A 20,179-nucleotide genomic window follows, 5' to 3' on the forward strand; every position below is an offset into this window, starting at 1 on the left:
GCACATCCTTGTCTTTCACATTCGCTGTGGTATATTGTGGTGTTTGGTTCATGAGCCACAGTTGAAGGGGTTCACATTTTCAAGGATTGATTTTGCATTCACGTCAGTTTGAACGGATGAAATATACGCAAAAATCCTTCCTCTCCTTCTGCTCGCAGGGGGAACGAGAGCTAACGTCGCTAAACCTGCTCACCCAGAAACCCTCAAACCCATTTCCACGCTCTCACAACTTCATCTTGTGGAGATGTGGGCTACCCATATCCCGAGGAGGCTTCCCCCAATATCACCTTGTGCTGTGCTTTTCCCCCCCTCCCCAACAGACCCATTAGTGTAAACCCCATCTCAATTTGCACTGGCTCAGAGGGGAGGAGTTGCTCCCTTTTGTAGGACAATGCGGTTTACAACGGAGGGTACTTGGTGTCCTTGAAGAGATTGTGTGTATGTGCGAGCGAGAGTGTGTGTATTATTTCTCTTACCGGGATGCCATTTTTCTGTCTGCATGCATGCACAGCAGGGAATTCCCTCTGACCTGTCGCCCCCCCCTTTCCCCCCCCAACTCTGGCCCCACGTCATCATGGTAACCAAACGGGCACGCCATCTGAACTTTACCTCTTCTGCTACAGTGCCTGAGCAAATGGTGAAATTGGTTTACAGTCCACTTGGCTTTGCGGATTTTGTTTGTTGAGGATGTCTAGATTTTATAGCAATCATCTACATGAGAACTGTTGCTGGTTGAAGTCTCTATAGGAGACCTGGTGTGCGCATTCCACCTCCTCCCTCAGTCTTTTCTTTTTTCCCCACTGCTCTGACGGATTTACAACGTACCATTCGTGGTGTTACTATGGTGAACGTTTGTCTGTGCCCTTCTCCAAGGAGCCTCTCCTCCCCGTGTGACGGTGGCTTGTTGCGTAAGATGAGGTCTTTAGTGTTGTCTCAGTATCTCATGAATGCCTTTTAATTTCCAACAATCTGTCACCATCTCCATCTCACTTGGCAACGCACCGATCGAAACAACCAATAATGTAGATTCTTCGCATTGATTTCTTTGTCCAATCCAAAAATGTTGACAGCACCCCCCGTTTTTTCAGTAGAGGGGCGTGGCCTCTGAGGTTTACAAGCTAATGATGCTGAGAAGCTGTTATTGATGTGGGATGAATGGAGCCGTCAGGTCTGATTAGATTGCTCTCTGCATATGTCCCCATTACCAGTCAGTGGAGGAGTATAAACTGGAATTTCATCACCCTTTAGTTTATGCACTGTGGTTGTTTTATTACCTGTTTATTGTCTAGACTTTTCGGCCTCTTTGCATGCAGCGATGCCCTCCTCTCTACATGCAGGATAAGGTTAATTGATTCCTCCTGCGGCCAACACAGCCTCGCTGCTGCTGCGTTAACTAGTTTCCAAAGCAGGTGACTCTGAAGCCATATACCAGTTTGCGCTACTGTTTTTTTGATACTCGCATAAAATCAAAGGCTTGCACCGTAGCTCCTGCTTGATACAAAGGGAATGTAGAAGACTGTGAAGAGAGAAATAAACCTGGAGCTGTACGTGTTTTTCAGTGCCTGGTGATGATATTGGGAGGGCAGGGCCACTGATGGCAGTTCTAAAATACCAATATTATGTTTTTGTTATATTTTTTGCTTCTGATAAAGTACAATAAGAAAACTCTCAAGACTAATTTGGCCAACTTAAATACAAACGTACAGAAATATTTGCTTATACGTTTTTTTTTGTCAAGACCGATAAATCTGTCTATTGCTATTTATGAGTTGCCATAAAATGTCATTCCTTTACTCATAAACAATTGTCTCCAATCGCCTCTTTGGGTAAAAAATGGTAGTACAAGACGGGCTGAGGCTAGCTGGTTAGCACAATAACTTCAGTAGCAATATATAGAAGCCTTTCATATAACGTAAAAACAGAATAATATACAAACATGTGTGTTTATATATATGTGCCCACAGGGACAGGCTGAACCCTGGTCTTGTCTGCTGTGTAATACATAGACATGCACTCGATTGCTCACATGAAAACAAGGGGCGTGTTCTCTGCTCTATGACAAATTTAGAAAGAACAGTTGCGCTCAGTCTCTCTCCCAAAGTGTTTTGCGTATGTGTGTGTGTGTCCCCTGCAGATTAGAGAGGTAAAAATAGGAATGAACTGTTAGTTTACAGTCAACCCTCCTTTTTGTTTGTGATTGTGGATTATCAGCCGAGGCCGTGGCACGACCCCTCCTGTGCTCACTCAGTCGATCTCATTTAACAGTGTGTCCTGTTCTGCTCAGCAGCAGCCAAAGCAAATGCAGACTGTGCACACACAGAAGCAAACACACAAGCCCCCAGAGATCCTGCCCCCCCCCCCCATCTCTCACTGCCCCTCCAGGCTGACTGATCACATTTCAGGGATTGGTCTGGGTACACGTTTGGCCCCGTCAGAGGCTGGCACTCATATAGAAAGGAGGCCGGTCCTGTTTCATCACTGTCCTGTTATTCTCACTGAGGTTTTAAATATCGCTGCCCCTCCTTCCCTGCTCGGTCCTGTAGGCCACACAGGCCCTCAGGGTTACTCAGCAGCAGGAAAACCTTTTTAGCTGCAGACTGCTGAGCTGCCAGCGCTGGCTGTTACTACTACTACTATTATGACTCCCCCTGTGAACCACTGACCCCTCCGTGGCGGCTCCTCTGCTAGCGATGACTGTTGTTGTCTCCACCAACCTGCAATCCTTTACAACACACTGAAAACAAAGTGCTGTAGTTTATACAGTAATTGTAAAATGTTTGCACGGTAACATACTGTGAAAATACAGTTGAACTTTCTTCTGAGAAAATTATGCATATTACTTTTGCTTTGCACGCGGCAGTTTACTCGTGCAGCTTGACAAGATTTGACGGCGGAGACAGAGGAGCTGCAGAGACGATATTAAAGAGAGCACGTCGAACAAGCAGTCCCAGGCATTGAGTGAAAACAGTACAGACGGATGACGCGTCTGCCTCCCGTTCTACAAAAATGAGGCCAAAATGACCCGGATACGGTAGCCGCCATCTTGTGCTGTTGATTCCATTTGGAGCCAGAGCATGTGCAGTTGTGGTGGTAATGTGGAGCCACAGGATTGAGATCCAGCAGATGCATGCACTCTTGATGTCTCACCCCATTTTTATAGCGTTAAATCACCAACTAAAACCAAAATTATCAGAGAAATTAACCCTTGTGACAGTTGCTGAACAGTGAAATCCAAACTATCCCTTCAACTCCGTTCACCCCACTGTAACTACTGTCTAAACTGTATTACTAATTGTATTGTAGAGCCACCTCCTGCTTCAGCTCACCAGGACTTTACATCTTAAACTGATAATCAGCTTTTGTTTTATATTGGAAGGACATGATTATTGCCTTGTCTTGGAGTACCTCATAGATTCTGGTCTCTTAGCCTAGGGTGCATTAATTAACAGCAATAATTGTCAACGCTGCTGTAAAAATATGAATTAACACATCATAATGTTAAGTATATACAGCTGTAACTGCTGTAGCTTGAATGGAATACAGATAATGTTGGAAACTAGATTACAATTACTTGTTTTATGTAAATATTAAATTGCTGTAATCTATAAACAAGTGCAAGGCATTTTCTAGAAATTCTACCATCAAAACTTGACAGTGCAGTCTTCTATTAAATATGTCTGCAAGAAAAGGGCAGCGAAAGTTCAGATAAGTGAAGGAATCTCGTTTGTTTTCCAGAGGCAGGGTGCCGAGCCACATGATTGTTAGTGTAGTCATTCCTCAACCCCATTGGCTGATGACTAGTGGCTATTTTTCAGGGTTGTAGCCAGGCTGTTTTGACAGTGAGGAAAGGTTCCTGGGGAAATGCCACAAGAGGTTTTTCTAATGGCAGGAATGTGGGAAAAAAAACCTTTTGTTTTCAGCTGTGCAGGATAAATAGGAGTTTTTTTTCTTTCTCGCTGGCTCTTAGGTCCATTCCACGAAATCCCCCTTGATCCCTGGGTCTTTGTGGCTCAGGTGGAAATTAAATAATGCTCCTAAAATGGCTATGAACTGGTTTAATTATTACAGCACTGAAACACTGCATATTAATGTTGGTTCATTCGCACTTTAGACATCAGCATGGGGAACAAAATACTACTCATATTTAGAATGATATGGCTTGGTGGTACATATGTTTGACCAGGTCATACATAGATTGTATGTAGATAAAGATGGACAACGCCCCTCCACTTCCTCTCATTGCAGAATGAAGCCCAAATATCCCGGAATACAAGTGTTGCCATCTTCTGCTTTTGTACACAATTTGAAGGCAGAGTCTGGGCAGTATTGATCAATGGTGTGGAGTGTTGAGCATTGATGTCCCCTAAATACATGCACTCAACCCATCTCGCGTCTCAGCAGTCGATCCTTGGCCGTCTCATCTCTGCTGGCTGAAAGGGCTCTGATACCTGCAGCCTCTCTGTTTGCCTTTCTCTAATTGAGCTAATCAGCAGCATGGAGAGAAACAGGTCCGCCTCTTGAGTCCAGTCAGGAAATGAGTCATTGTCAATAATTACCAGATGTTTATCTGTTGCTAGGGGGGCAGTACATCCTGTGATGATGACCGTCGGGGCAGAGGGTACTGTCGACATCAGGCACTGAAACGGAAAATGTTGGCCGAGACTGTACGTCCATGTCGAGCTGAATCACATCCCCTATGTCTTTGGGGCATCTCATCTGCTCTGCTGTATTTGCTGTGTTTCATAGATGGGAAAAATAAATCTTCAAGTCAAGTGTTAATGCCCTCAGAGCGGCGGACTGGCTGTTGTTCTCCTTGACCTCTTTGCTGTAAAACTGGAGAATGAGAGAGGACGATCTGCTGATGCCAAAGGCGATGATGACATTTACATGAGTGTTAGAAGAAAAACACGTGTTCACAAGTATGAGGATGGTATCAACCAATCTCTTCTCATGGGCATACAAACAGCTCTTTAGAGCAGCATTGGCAAAGAAATGTAGAGCATTTATCTTACATACATTTTTTGTACATTCTTGTACATCGTTTTTTTTTAAGTTGCTGTTTGTCCCCTCTTGACCTTCATATGTGCTTGCTGACCACAGCAGACCCATCTGTGTCGATCCTCCTGGAGGGACAGGAGCCCAGTCTGAGGGAGATGGATGGCACTAAGCGTTTCCTGACCTCACCCAGTTGGGATCACCGCTGCACACACACATGACACAGATGCTGAAAAATGACGCAACAACACCAAAAAAATTTGCCTGACAGGCCGGGCAGACTTCACTTCACACATTCGTCTGTCTGTCACAGCAGCTCTGCCAGGCGCCGTTATCCCACCAAATGTAGCTTTAAGCTGGTTGTGCATTATATAACAAAGGATAATAGGCTAACATGTAACTGTGATACAGCTCAATGGCGGGACGGTGTTTTGACGAGTCATCCGCAGATTTTGGCGAATGTTTGCTCGTTGTGGAATATTTGAGAGAAAATGCTGTATAATGGTTAATTGAAAGTGCTCGGTAGGACTCTTTTAATAGCTGGATACTTTATGAATATTCTTTTCAAAGCCTGCTGGTGGGTGATGCTGATCTTTTCAGGCTTTTGTTTGTGTGCGTTTTACATTTTGGGGGGCCTAGTTGTCGGTAGATGATCCAGGATGTGAATAGGGAGAGAGCAGCTGTTGAGAGTTGGCAGCGGGCCTGCACAAGCGGCGTGTGTGTGTGTATGTGCAGATATGCATGTGTGTGATTGTGTGTGCATCCTGGGGGTTTGGTGTGGGTGACGCTCGAGGAGTTGTCGGGTGCGAGTACAAGTGTTTGCAGGAGGTGGAGCTTTGTGTCGCAAAACGCACACTTCCTGCGAGCATTCAGTGGGATATGAACAGCTGTGCATCTGTGAAGAAACAGAAAAGTCTGACCTATCAATGTCCAGATTGCCCCCACACGCTCCTGTCATTGTGTGCAGGAGGAACAACCGCTGCACAACAGTGTGGCGAGTCCTTGTTTTACCGGCATTAACATCCGAGTGATCGAAAGCTGTGCCGTGCAGTCACTAGACCTGCTATGCCTTCTGCATTGTAGTATTTATGGTTAGGATCGCATACATTCGGCTATATTTGTATTTGTATGTTGGCCTTTTTTTTGTTTAATATTCCAGCATATGAAATTGTCTTTGTGTTGCCATAGAAATGGAGCTCAGACAGGACATGTAAGCATGAAGAAGAATGGTAATCACAGATATGTCATTGTTTCTTGAGGGCAAAGCATGAGCTAATGTAGACGAGTAGAAATGGCTCTTTGTATAATAAGAAGACTTTTCATATATCAGAGTGAAATCCACATTCCTTATATTTTATCGTCGAGGAGCAGCTGCTATGAGGATTAGACAGAGGAGGATGTTCTGATGAATCGGTCAAATTCTTGGCGTCGGTTGTAGACGAGAGGCTGCACCGCTTTGCACCATCATTCAGATTGCTGTGCCGTGTCTGTCACTGCGAGAGGCTGAAAAGCTGCAGGTGCAACCTTGTGGCAAAGCTGGAAACTAAGCTCCGTAACTCACTGCTATCATGGATTCACACACACACCAACACACACTCTCACAGCCCCCAAGAATAATGTGGTTGCACCCCCACCACAGATGCCTCATTCATGGCCAATCATCAGATGAAAGATTATCTCCCACCCTCTCACATGATACAACCATATCTTTGCATAGACAAACACACAGAGTGGTAACAGACGGAGTGTGCTTGAGGCCTCATTAGGGACTTGTGTGTGTGTTCTGGAATTATTTGAAAGATCACATTGGCTGGATGAGAATAACTGCCTATGTTTTTGTTAACTGACGGAGATAAAGATGCAGTCTACGTCTCTTCAATGACTTGTCCTCTTTGACAAAGTTATAAACCCACAACATGGTAAATAATCACCTAGAAAAGTCTTTATAATTGTTGAATATAAATTGTCACAAATCTGACTAGTAGTCCTAGCTTAAGAGCAATCTGTCGACAAAGCTGCTCTGCCGGAAAGTGGCCAAAAAATCAGAAGAGCCTTTACAGTGGGCTCCCTGTTCACTCTGGTTTTCCGGGCCTCTCGACCACACTCCACAAGAGGGGCTTTAATTGCCCGAAAAAGTCTGGATTGCCCCTTTTTAACATGTACAGGGTTTCCCCCAGTGCTGTATAGGCCTGGCGGGCCGCCAGGCTTCCCCCCCCCCCGCCAGGCTAAGCGTCGATTGTTTTTTTTATTTAAAAAAAAAAAAAAAAAAATCCGTCACTCGCGCACATCAACAACACTTCACTTCCTCATTGAGCCCCGATCACAGACATGGCCCCGATCCCCAAGCAACCATCCCATTGGTCCAAACAGTCACATGTCCCACCCAGACCCATTCACTGACCCTCGGACATCAGAACGCTCCTTCAACACAGTGTTTTACTGAACATACGTCACCTTCACTGACCGTCACACATCAGAACGCTCCTTCAACACAGTGTTTTACTGAACATAAGTCAAAACCAAACATAAACATAAACCTAGTCCGTTACACGATTAGGCTGCAGCTATTTGGTTTTATTTATTTAAAAATAGTGTACTTCTTATTTCATACATTTTCCACAAATATGAGGAGGACTCAAATAGCCCTACAAAGTTCTGTGTTTAATTTATTTAAAAGTAGGCCGACACTTGCCTGTGTATTTTGTTTGTTTGTTATTTTGTTGCTTGTCTGTTTGAGTAGCTGGCTGAAAGCAAAGAAGTAGTAGGCTTACCTTTTATTGGTAACCAAACTGTTACGGTTCATGTTTCTGAAATAAGAGGCCTGACTGCTATGTTAATGCAGCACAAAACAAAATGTAAACAAAGGCTCAAATATTAAAGTGCAAACTGTAGGTTTAAACTAGCAACTCCAACGTGATAAAAATAAATAAAAAAGAGGGCTTATAAGTTAAGTCAGCAGTGCAACTCAAAAAGATATCAAAGTATCTATTTAACCCCTTTTCAAAATAAAAAAGTTAGGTGTGCATATTAAACAAAGTGCAACATGTTTAGAGTATAAGAAACAATGGTGTCCAGCTTTCTGGGGGAAACCCTGATGTAGTATAAGCTCCAAATTGTACCGACAGTATATCTATATTTTCTCAATGTGGCCTGTTTTAGAAAGGGAAGAAAAAGTCAGTGACATATAACAGTGGCATACAAGGTGTGAATCTTTCCCCTCTGCTTAGCACTGCTACATGCACCACATTCAGTCAAGACAGAATTAAATTTGACTATGAAATCAAAAGCAAACTCACTAACAATCTAGTATCTGCTCTTAATGCTGTTTACCACAGGCTCTATCAGGTGTGCGTCCCCGGCTGTCACTACCTTATTAGTCAGTGACAGGTGCATTTAGTCTGTTGTTGTTGTCTCTGAGGGTGGTGGGAATATCACCGCTATTTTTATTCCATTGCTCATCGCAAAAACAGCATATGAGCCAGAAAACATCACAACAAAATTCTTTATCTGCAAGCAAGTAGAAAAGAGCCCCAGCCCCCTCATGTCATAAAATGGAATGGAATGAAAATACAATAATATACACAAACAACAATAAGTACAGTGCACACAACTCATAAAAGATCAAGATTCTGCCCTTCAGATCTCCAGAAGCTCTTCGCACCAATGCAATCAGCAGAAATCGTTCATTTGTTGTCAGATAGGATCCATGACCCTTTGACCTACTCAAAGGTTGTGGCTAGATCTTGTCTTTATTGCAAAGCCTTGCACGTTAGGACCTAAGTGCTAAGAGATGAAGTTGAAGCACAGCATCATTACTTTGCATACCTTCACACTACATTGGTTTTCTCACTTTCTTTACATCAATGAAAGGATAAGAACATAGATGGCTGAGTACTGTACTGTAGCTTCCCTCTGCAGCTGGGGAGCAGCTAAAAATATCCATTATTTTTTCTCTCATTTTTTAAACATTTGATTAAGCAAAGTGAGCTTGGGGAACCCCCTTGCATTTAGAGCATAGCAGCCAGCATGAAACATTGATTACAGAGTGTTGTTTGATTACGAGTGTTGTTTGGGTTTTTCTCACAATCTGGGGAAATGTGGGGATTTACTGTCCTGCAGGGGAGGAGTTTAGGTTTTCTCCTTTTAAAAAAGAGTGCCAGTCGCTTCCAGTGGAGCATTTACAACATGAACTGTAGCTTCACCTGCTCCTTTTGGGCACCACGTCACTGCAAGTCCTGCATCTGGACGAGGCAAAAGGTCACTAGGTCACAGTTTACTGCACAGACCAGCATAGGACGTGGGGGAGGGATGGGAAACGCAGACCTCAGATGCCGATCAAGCCGAGCATGTCCCTTGTGACTGGTTTCATGTCTTTGCTTAAGGGGCTTAGAGCAGTCATGCCCGAGGTAAAGTTCTGTTAGAGCCTGATGGGTGGCCTGAGTGTTGATTTCTAAATCAGACAGGCTTTGATGTCTCTGATCACTTAGTATGAGTCGAGGCTTTTTGGCTGTACCAGTCTATACCGACTGCAAAGCTGGATCAACTTTTTTCACCGTACTTAATCCATTAAAATATTCATATCTTGCATCGTACTGTACTTAGGCTTTTACCACCCACTGCTCGGCCTGTGGGATGCCAGCATTATGTTTAAATTCCAAAGACCTAAACTTCTATTGAATGTTTCACAAAGAGATTAATAGATCAGATTCTGATCTTTTCAACCCACAAAGTCATTTAAATGAAAAATAAACATAAAAGCACAAAGTGTACAAACTGGTCCAACAGTGAAGTTGCTGACACAGATACCAGGATTGGAAATACACATTGACAAGTACGCAAATCTATTAACTAATCCCATACCACCTCATTTGAGTGTATCAGCGCAACCCAGATATGACTACAATTTTCAAATCAGCGGTTGTGCTGTACTGCCACTGGTGACTACAGTTTTTTAGAGCAGCGAAGAAGATGGGATTTCTGGTCGTGTATTAGCCAGCTTTATTGGCAATATTTCATATTCCACAAGTAAAACGGCAATGAAAGCCATATTCAGGATTTCAGTTTCAATGGTTGGCACTGCCAAGAGAGCGGGAGGAGTTCAGAGAGGCAAACAATATAGAGGTTATGTTTTTTAAATCCGACTGTTAATAGATTAGTCCTCTGTAGAGGTTAAAACACTAACTTCAGATATCAGAATCAGCATAGGGAAGGGACAATTTGTACATATCTGAAAAAAGATGTGCACCTGCTAAATGATCAAATATCATCGACCTCTATATTGCAGCAGTACATTGTATCCATGACACTGTCGATGTACTGAACTCTGTGCCACTGAGACACTCGAGACATAGTCTTGAACCCGATAGCTTTAAGCACGATGCACAGTCGACACATATTTATAAGATGATATTCATGAGATTTTCTATTTCTCCTGTGAGGGGAATTAGTCGCGGCTCTACTTAATCAGTTTAAGAACTCCAAGACTCAAAAAATGATGCGTCTGGATTTTGTACGTGTCTATTTCTATAAAATACTTCATCTCTGCAGTTTGTCTCACTGTCCTTGCTGTGTGCATCTGTATGTGGGTGAGGGGCCATAGTCTCCGTGCATGCCCTCTGGGTTAAACTGTAAGGTTAGGACTTGTAAGAAGACACTGCTCTGTCAGCAAGTTGCCATGACAATGCCGTCATCCCCCTACCTCAGTGCCCACAAGGGAGGTGCCTCTTAATTCCCGGTCCCCCTGTAAAGCGTTACGTTTTTACTTTGCAAACACGCTTTTCCATTTGTGTTTTTTTATTTTTCTTGCTTTATATTGTTTTCTTTTAATTTTGTCTGTATTGTTTTTCAACCTTGAATCTTCCTCTGTGTGTGAAACACGCTTTATAAGTAAAACCGCCTCGTCTTACCTTGTTCCTCCTCTTGTCTGGGTGGACATCGGGATGTCACGTTGCTGAATTGATCGGAATAACAGGGATACATGGAGCGGCTTCCCTCTCTGTCTTTTTCTCTCTATCAGCGGCAGCCACATAGATTATCTGTCGTGCAGCAGTCACCTGCAGGTACATTTCCTAAAGAGCCGCGGACATCGAGCTGGCCCGTGCAGTGCAGCAAATCAGAATCCTGAAGTGTTGGATGACATATCACACAGAGTGGACGGAATTAAATAAAGCAGGACAGCTCATTTAAATGTTTTCTGACGTACCGCTGGTGTGGAAATTGATTATTATCCCAGGTTGGGAGTGAATAGGTAACGTGTGACGCGTAATGCTCCGTAAATCAACATGGCGCTCGAGTAATGCTGACAATGTGATTGCATCTTTTCGAGATGAGACGGCTCCAGTCTAATGCAATAACTACAAATTCAAGGTCATTGTGTTGCTGCCTGCCATCCACTCCCAGCCTGGTCTGGAGGCTGACTGGGCTTTGTTCGCTAATGGCCAGGTAGAGGGCTACATAATTCATTGACACTAAAGGCCCTTTCACACTGGACAAAAAGAAACGCACAAACGCCCACTAACATCTGGCTTTTGTCGTGTGTGTGTGTGTGAAAGGGTACAATCAGCATTCCTACCCAGGTTGAATGAGTGCAGTAGTCACGGGTATTTTCTTTTTGGATCAAGCTGTGATCGACAACCTGACACCGGGGCGGAAACACTAATTTCCCGGTGAGATGCTATGACGCGTGTCATGGAGGCAATGAAGGCTTGATGACTCTGTTCATAGCTTCTCCATCCGAGTAGCGACTGATCATTGTGCAGTTGCCGTCAAGAGACTGAAATCAAAGCCATGAAGTATTTGCCTTCCACTGTGCTGCTGCTTGCTGTTCTCCAACCATGTTTCCTTGTGCTTTTGGGACATATTCTCACACTGAACATATTTTTCTTGTTTTAACACTGCATGTGTTAGTTTGTCTTCCTTACACTTACTGTAAGTGTTATTATCCTTATACACTTAAGTTATGCATGTTACTTATCACCTCCCGATGCCTATTTTTGACTCTTGCCGCTGTCATTTTGCAAATAAAGATTGCAGATATAACTAAAGAACAGTCTTATACTCACGGTTGTTCGATTGTGGGAATTGTAAATCTCAACTTTTTAACGCTGCAGTGTCTTGACGAGGCAGCGAAAGTCCTCTCCTTTTTTTATTTTGTCCACGCGATTAAACATGCAATCATTAATCTTCGGTAATTAGCTTGACCACCGAGGAGCCGCTTGATTAGGGGCAATGTGCTCTCTCATCAGGTCCAGTTCCGCCTTCCTCCTTCATCCTCTGCTGCTCTCAGGGGTGAGGAGAACCGAAGGTCAGCAGGGGTTGGGGGATGGGAAAGGGGGGGTGGCCATTTTATTGTTATGCCTGGAATTCCGTTCACAGTCAAGGCAGCTGTGGAAACATCTGGGTACTGTAGATTCCAACCATTCCTGGCATTTAGTGCAGAGGTTTTTTCTTTTACTACATCAAAATAAATACAGTAATTTTAAGGATTAAAAAAACATCTGTATGGAATATTGTCAACTATAAAGCAGAAGTGACGTAGAGCCCTAATATAGACCAGACAAAATGTCGACCAGACCAAAAACACCCACAAAAATTGTTACTAGTCGTGTTTTGTTGTTGTGTCGATTTCTAATATTGGGCGTTGCCTGCAGAGGTTAATTGGTCATCAAACAGTAGCTGATTGGCTCTGAAATTGCCTTTGCACTGATGTGAACTCCATTCAGAAGCATCAGCAGCCACTTTCTTAGCAGCGTTTACCTTCTTGTAACCACACTTCTGATTCATGCCTCCTGCTCTTTACTGCCAAGCTCCTCTCTCTGCTTCATTCATTCCTACAAGCTGTGAATGAGTCAGTGCAGCTCATGAATACAGAGTCAGGAGCAGCACAGCTCCTGGCGACAGTGTGGAGGAGGCAGAGTGGAGACAACAGAGCAGCGCTGGTGCCTGAAGGTTAGATATGAGCGGGATGTAGCTGAGCCAGCTTTATCACTCCCATCAGGATCAGTCACCACAGACTGCGTCCCGAACCCCTCTCCCTTTCTTGACCTCCGTTTCTTTATCCTCCGTCCCTCCTCCTCGCTGCCACTCCCCCTCTCATAGATGTTATTGTTTCTTCCTACGTCATCCGTCTCCACTTTCTCTCCCAGCCACTTTCATCTCAGTTTATCAGTTTTTACTTTTATTGCCTTTCTCTTTCCAGATTATTGTATAATAAATCTCTCCTGCTGTTGTCTGACATGGCTGCGTCCATCCATCATAAACGCTGTCGCTGAAACATTAAATTGGGGTCAATGACGCACGATAAAATGTCTAACCCCATCCCTCCTTCACTCATTGCCTTGATGCCCTTGCACCACTTCTGTCACGTTTCCACGTGCATTCATGTACGTGCTCATGTGTGTATTTGTGATGCTGAGAGCTGCTAAAGCCAACGAGTTGTAACTGATGCAATGTTGCGTTTTGATGAGTTCTTTTCAGTTCCTGTCGTGTTTTTGCACTATAAACATTTTCTCAAACCTCGTCAATATGCCGTTGCTGATATTGGATCCTGTTTGTAACGTGTTAAATCAAATGCTTTGTGACTTCGTCCCCCAGTTCGCGTCTTTTCATGCATACCAATGTGTTGAGCAAAGTCAGCACAAAATCACCACAACATATTGAACGTAAGGCTGAAGGGCCACACTTAACGTTTAAGTGCTGACTTCATATAACATAAGCATGAAAAGCCAATAACTGCTATGGAGTGCTGCTAATCCATTTCCTCTGCACGTGTAGAAAATTATATGAAGCCTGTAACGTATTGTCCTTCACGTGCTGCTGCTGAAGGTCTATTGCGTAATTGAGTAAAGTGAGCTGGTGGCGCTCCATGTTCTTCATTGGCATTCAATGACGTCTTTCACCGCAGCATGTGTGTTTGTGTGTGATGGAGCATTACTGCTGTGCCAGCACGTTGCTCAATCCCATGGCTCGGCCCTGGCCGCCCTTCAGCCCGGCCGCTGCTCACCAATCCCCTTCATCCTGTCCCATCCAAAACCAGCTCGGCTTGGTGCCAAGCGGGCAGGGTAAGGGCAACAAGTCAGACTCGGTTTATGACCCCCTCGTCCTCCAGTCGGGCCGAATGCTGTTAACGTGATGGATGGAGTGGCAAGAGAGATGCTGACATAATCACCTGAGAGGGATAAAACATTGTTGTCCCCCCCCGGGTGCCCGAGGGAGGTGAGGATGGAGATTGGAGGGCAGAAAAATGACCATACTTGCTGTGATCAAGCTTTCACACGGTGACTGAATGGCTGGTTGCATCGATCTGGCTCAAGTCGAGTGTTTAAATGATTGGGGGTTAGATTCCGGACACAGGAAGGGCCAGCACACAGCAGGGTTGGATGACGAGAAGGATTCCGTCAGGCATGAAATCCTGCTGACTTGCACAATTTATTTTACTCACTTTGCTCGAGTCCATTCATGTTTTCTTCATCAACCAGCTGAAAACAACAGGATAATCTTTATAGTTGCCCATGTTTACATTCGCAAGAATCAAACTCCAAGGCTTCATTATGAGGCAGGAGATTTGAAACTGAAATCCATGGGATCTGTAAAGCAATTTATAGCAAATGTTGAAACTCATATTTAATCTCTGTCATCAAGGGTCTAGTCAGCATCATTATATTGCAGACTATGCTCTGTGCTTTATAGACGAGGGAAAATTGTACCACAAAGGTATTGTTCACGAGATTAGGTTCTTTAAAGACGGTTTTAATTTAAAGATGGAGATAAAGACTTTTTTCAATCCCTGCCAACCAGAATTAATTGTTTATTGTCTCTGGGTGGTAATATCCTGTTACATTGTGTAACGGTTTGGCTGCTGCAGTGAATTGATCCCCCCACCCCCCCAGCCAGCCAGCAGGATATGAGAAATGAGTCAAATGAAAGAGTTTAAAAAGATGAAATATGATAGGCGGGACAAGGAGACCAAGAAGAAGTGAAAGAGGGATAGAAACTTTCCTCAGGTGCTTGGAGAAGTGAGTCATGTTGATCTATGGGAATGAAACACTGCCAAAGTCCCTCAGGCTCAGACAAACACATATTATATACATTCTTATACTGTTTTCAAATATATATATATTGTCTCCTACCATATCTCCTTAAGCACAGGCACACACTTTGGAGCCTTGTCCGTTGCATTTCGACTTCATGTGTGATTGTGTTACTGCATTAGGCTGATAAGAGGATTAGCTGAAGGGCCTTTTATTCTTTTCCCCCAGTAGTTGTGTTCAAGGAAGCCGTGATTTAATTAAGGACTTGGACTCTGCGATATTGTTGGAATCTGACTGTGAGCATCTTGGTGCTCTGTGTCGGTAAGTGCTGGGATGAAAATATGAGTGGAGCAAAAGACACAAGCCACTTGGGATGAAACTGTGTGGAATGCAAATGCTGGCGTGGCAGCCGAGACATTTGGTGAAACAGACTGAGAGGAAAACCGCTTTGGAGCTTCCATTCTGGGAAAGAACTAGCTTGTCCGTGTGCATTAGTTATGTAATCTGGCAGAGAAAAATTGTCTGGATGTAAGAGAGAGATTCAACATTTTGAGTGTTTGTCTACTCTACACCCACCTGACGTCTCTGCTGACAGACACAGGCCGTTACAAACACGTGTGCACACACTGCTGCCAGCATCCGACAATTTGGCATTTAAAACGGACATGTAGAAGAACAAGGACATTTTGTTTTGTGTGATTGTGAGAGAGAGACTGTAGCATGTGGTTCGTAGCTTTGTTTCCCAGTAAAACTGAGAAGAACTACATTCTCTCTCGATGCGTAGACGCACACACGACCACCCGCAACATAAAGAGCCGATCCCTCTCCACGGTCACGCATGCACCCGCAGCCTTCACGGCTCGCGGCCATGTTCCAGGTGTAATTATAGAAAGTTTGCCCCCTGATTACAGCCAGTAAATGGCTTTGTCTCACGTCTCCGCTGGATGTCCGCAGGAGGTTTTTCCACTCGTCCAAGTGAGGTTATCTAACTTTAATGAGTTTTTCCCTTCCTGTGGCAAAATGACGGAGTGTGATTGGCTCTCCCCGGTGGCGATCTGAGAGACCCCGCGGGTTAATGGTTCGCCTCCCACTCGCTCTGTGGTCGGCCGGTGCGGGTGAGCTGCGGGGGTGCCCTCAGGTCAAAGTGAGACCTCAGGAGCTTTCGGGTCGGTTGTTAGAGATTCTTCAAAAGCTTTGGGTAATGACCTCGGGGCTCCCGCTGATCTCAGAGCAGGTACTCTGAATGTGGTGGACAACAGTTTCCGCAGGTCTGATTTTAACAGTGCATTGCTAGGAGCATGTGGAAGCAAGTGGAAAAACTTGCAGGTTATTGATCGAAGTTCCTCATTGTGTTTTGTTCTTTTGTTTTTTAGCCATCATGTATGTGATGGGCGCCCTGGGACCCGCAGCTGGCTACCTGCTGGGTGGCGTCCTCATCGGCTACTACGTCGACCCCACAACTGTCGTGAACATCGACCAGAGTGACCCTCGCTTTGTTGGCAACTGGTAATTATGAACGTGCATCTGTATGACCGCGTGTTTGCTCGTGTCTCTATTTGCCTCACAACCTATTTACTGCTGCTTCCTTTCAGGTGGAGTGGATTTCTCCTGTGTTCCGTTGCCATGCTGCTGGTCATCTTCCCCATGTTTGCCTTCCCCAAAAAGCTGCCTCCTCGCCACAAAAAGAGGAAGAAGAAAAAGATCAGCTCGCCCGGTGACGAGTCCAGCGACGATGAGATGATGAAGGAGAAGTCCAGCACCAAAGGCCAGAAAGTCACCTCCTCCATGGGCTTTGGAAAGGACATCAAAGGTGAGGAAGAGATTAAATCCGCCTTTCTCCTCCACATGTGGACTCCTGGGTGTTTACAAGTTCCTTACATAAAGGAACTGAGAAATATTGATGTACAAATGGCCCATAATCCAATCAATGGCTGGGATTAGTCACCTTATCTCAACTTGGAAGCTCCATCGAGATCTGCTGTTAAAGGTGTTATTGATTGATGATGGAGGCGGTTGTCCACACAGTTTCCTAATGAAGCAAGTAATTCACTGTAAACATGGACAGGTTTACTGCCCAGTGGCTTCTATTTACCTGACTGAATGAATAGCTAACAAAGCCAAAGGTCATTCATAATGCTGTCAGTTAAAGACTTGGTGTTTTTGGCTACGCAACCTTGCTTTTAAGTAAAGGACAGAATGTTTTCATGCCTCCACACTTGGATAGCAATGCCCAGAGGAATTCTGTGTTTCAGTCGTCCATCTGTCTCATTCCTGTGAAGACGATAACTACAGAACGCAGGGGGGAGGGCATGTCTTCCTGTTTGGTAAAAAGGTGGAAGATGAGGTGATTCGATTTTCGTGGTTACATATCAATGGTCACGGTCACTGTGACCTCTGCTCTACCCCATTCTTGTGAATGAAATATATCAGGAATCCCATGTAGGTATTTCAGTGCATCTGGCACTTGGGCTTAAGGATGGCTGCGTTAGAATCTGGTGGTCAAAGGTCAAGATTACTGTAACCTCACACGCTGTTGGTCATAACTCAAGATCTCATATACTAAAAATGATTAAATGACAGTAATTCCTTCCTAAGTACCTTTTATTGGATTCCTTTTGAGGCTGCATTATGAATGTCATATAAGTCTGGACCATAGGCTATTAGTTATTTGATGCTTTAAAATCAAATTGAAACGTCAAGATTGACAGTTGAAATTAGACTTGAGATTGGTTGACATGTGTTTCTGTGGGACCTTGATTCTGTGATACCACATATCATCACTACTGTGCACACTCTGGTTCCAAATAACATAAGAAGTGCAAGATTGTGGCTCCATTTCCTGCAATACTTTAGCTTCATGTTTGTTCAAAGGTGGGAAGTGGAGAAGTGTCATCCTTAGATATGGAAATATATTGCACCTTGACACTGAACGTGCCTCCTTCAGCTTGAGAAAATATAGAAAAAAATCATGAAAGTTGGAGATGGTGTTTGATAAAGTAACTGCTTGTACTTATGCTCCTCTGCGCATCGATACATTCTTTAATGTCATCTCTGAGCCAGATACGCCAGGAATCCCCTAGTTTCTGTGGGAGAGCCCGCTGGATGAGCTGATGAGCCTGCTCCAGTGTTTCCCAGTTATCTCTCGTCTCGTTTTTTCTCTCTCTCCGGCAGACAGCTATCTCTCTCGCTCTCTTAAATGAGCTCTCGGGGGAGTTCAGGCACGTTTCCACGCACCGGAGCAGACCGACCGAGCAGCAGAGCGAAAACCGGTGGCATGCGTGTTTGCGCTCGCACTCATCGTCACAGGGAAAAATAACAATTAGGAATTCCGACATATATTTAAATCAGTGCAAAATCATAAATTCATGCTTGTGTGTGTATCCCACATCAATGCAGACAGGATTTAGTCTCATAGAGAGGAAAACCGATAAACTCTATATGCATTAAAACCTTTTCAGTCTCTGCTGCAATCTCTCCTGCGGTTCGACTCGTCCCAACAGGATGTTTTAGGCTATTGTGCAACCTACGGACAATTTTGCGGACGCAGGCACTTCAGCGTTAGAATCTGTAATGTGTGTTAGTGCTGTGCATGTCCTTCTATCGAGGTTTGTGTGTTTACAGCACTAATTCAGCACTTTTTGTGAAAGATACGCTGCACTGAAAGAGGCGGTTTTCAGCAAGCATGTTGGTTTTGTTGACCTTCAGAATGCAAGCAACCACTGAAAAGATTTGCCTACACATCAGAGGGATGCACTGATTATGGAATGTCCCAGACCTTGGGCAGCTGCGGCGTGAAAGCAAAGATCAGCATTTCTTGAACTTTGTATTTATTGAATTTAGGCTGGTATAGATTAATAACTGCAGCCACCTACTGTTTATCACAGTCATATTTATAATAGCTGATTGCTGTGCTGAGTGGAGATCAAAGAGGAGGGACAAATTGATCGAAATGCTTCAGCTATCAGTTTTTTTTTTAATTATGTATGCAACATATGTAGATAACTGTTAATAAGATATGAGCCTTAATGTCATCTGGACCTAAAACTCCCACAGAAATGTAATTTGTAGATGTTATCTCTCATCTCCAAGTCCATTCTCCTCCTTGTTTCACGTTGCTAGTCTGACTGTAAACAATTGGAAGATGGGAATCCCCAAATATTGGTTGTTGACCCCAGAGGCTCATTCATCACCAGGCGATAGCCGATGGGCTCTGGGATGCACCGATCTGCTGCGATAGATTAGGATCAATGCTGATACCAAACATGGCAGATTGACGATCAGTCATGATGTGACCGGTCCATTTAATATAGTTTCTTAATCAATCTCAGTCACTGTCAGCAAATCTGTCATCTATCATAACAATCAATAGGTTACAATCCCTAAACGTGATTCCAGTTTGTTCCCTGCAGTGACACACACAGAATGAACTGATCACAATACGTAGCAGTTCATCACTAGTAGAGTTAAGTTACACTACATAATCATCAGGCAAAACTTTTATTGAGAAGCTGGTACATAAACAGTTAATTTGCTGGAAGTGGTTTCTTCTTTTTCTCTTTATTGATTCTAATCACAGATTCATAAAAACTCTCAGCGCACCCTGTTCCAGCGTCGTGGGTCGAAGCAGCACTCGTATGATGTGTATTACGACCCGTCGCCACTAAAGGAGAGCAGATGGTTGAAACAATTCAACTCAGTCATAAAATAAATTCTCACTAATAAAATGGCAAGTGTGGCAACTACTGCGAGCCAGTGGTCCGTCTGATAGAGAGCAGCTGCTGTCGACGTGGACAGGACCTCGCCATCTGTCCCCCCCCCCCCCCCCCCCGACAAGATTACAGCCCAAGTCCCCCAGAATGAAATAATTAGCATCGCTATTCTGTCCCTACCTTTTTGATCTGGGATAACACTGACAGATGCTAACATTTCCACACCTACAACAGGATTAGCTGAGTTGAGACGACTATCCCCAAGTCAAGGCAGCGTGCCAGTCAGTTAGACCGGCCAGCTTATTAATAACCTCCCCAATAAAAGGCGATAATGATCCACTTCCTGCCTTTTTCTTTTGTCCTTTCTCGGCTTTGTGGCCAAACAAAGCTCCCATGATGCCATCATGGCTGTAATAATATCTGCCCTGGCACTCACTCACACGCACA

The 20,179-nt window shown here is 44.2% G+C and overlaps 1 protein-coding gene across 1 annotated transcript in view; it reads left to right on the plus strand.

The window, feature by feature from the left end:
* Positions 1–20,179, plus strand: part of LOC133026944 (solute carrier organic anion transporter family member 5A1) — a 36,751-nt gene that overhangs the window by 2,842 nt on the left and 13,730 nt on the right. The window contains exons 2-3 of the mRNA XM_061093945.1: positions 16,397–16,529; positions 16,616–16,833. Of these exons, the coding sequence (XP_060949928.1) occupies positions 16,397–16,529; positions 16,616–16,833 (351 nt within the window). The remainder of the gene's footprint in view (positions 1–16,396; positions 16,530–16,615; positions 16,834–20,179) is intronic.

This window comes from Limanda limanda, chromosome 20 (genome assembly GCF_963576545.1).
Source record: "Limanda limanda chromosome 20, fLimLim1.1, whole genome shotgun sequence".
NCBI classification, from domain to species: Eukaryota; Metazoa; Chordata; class Actinopteri; order Pleuronectiformes; family Pleuronectidae; genus Limanda; species Limanda limanda.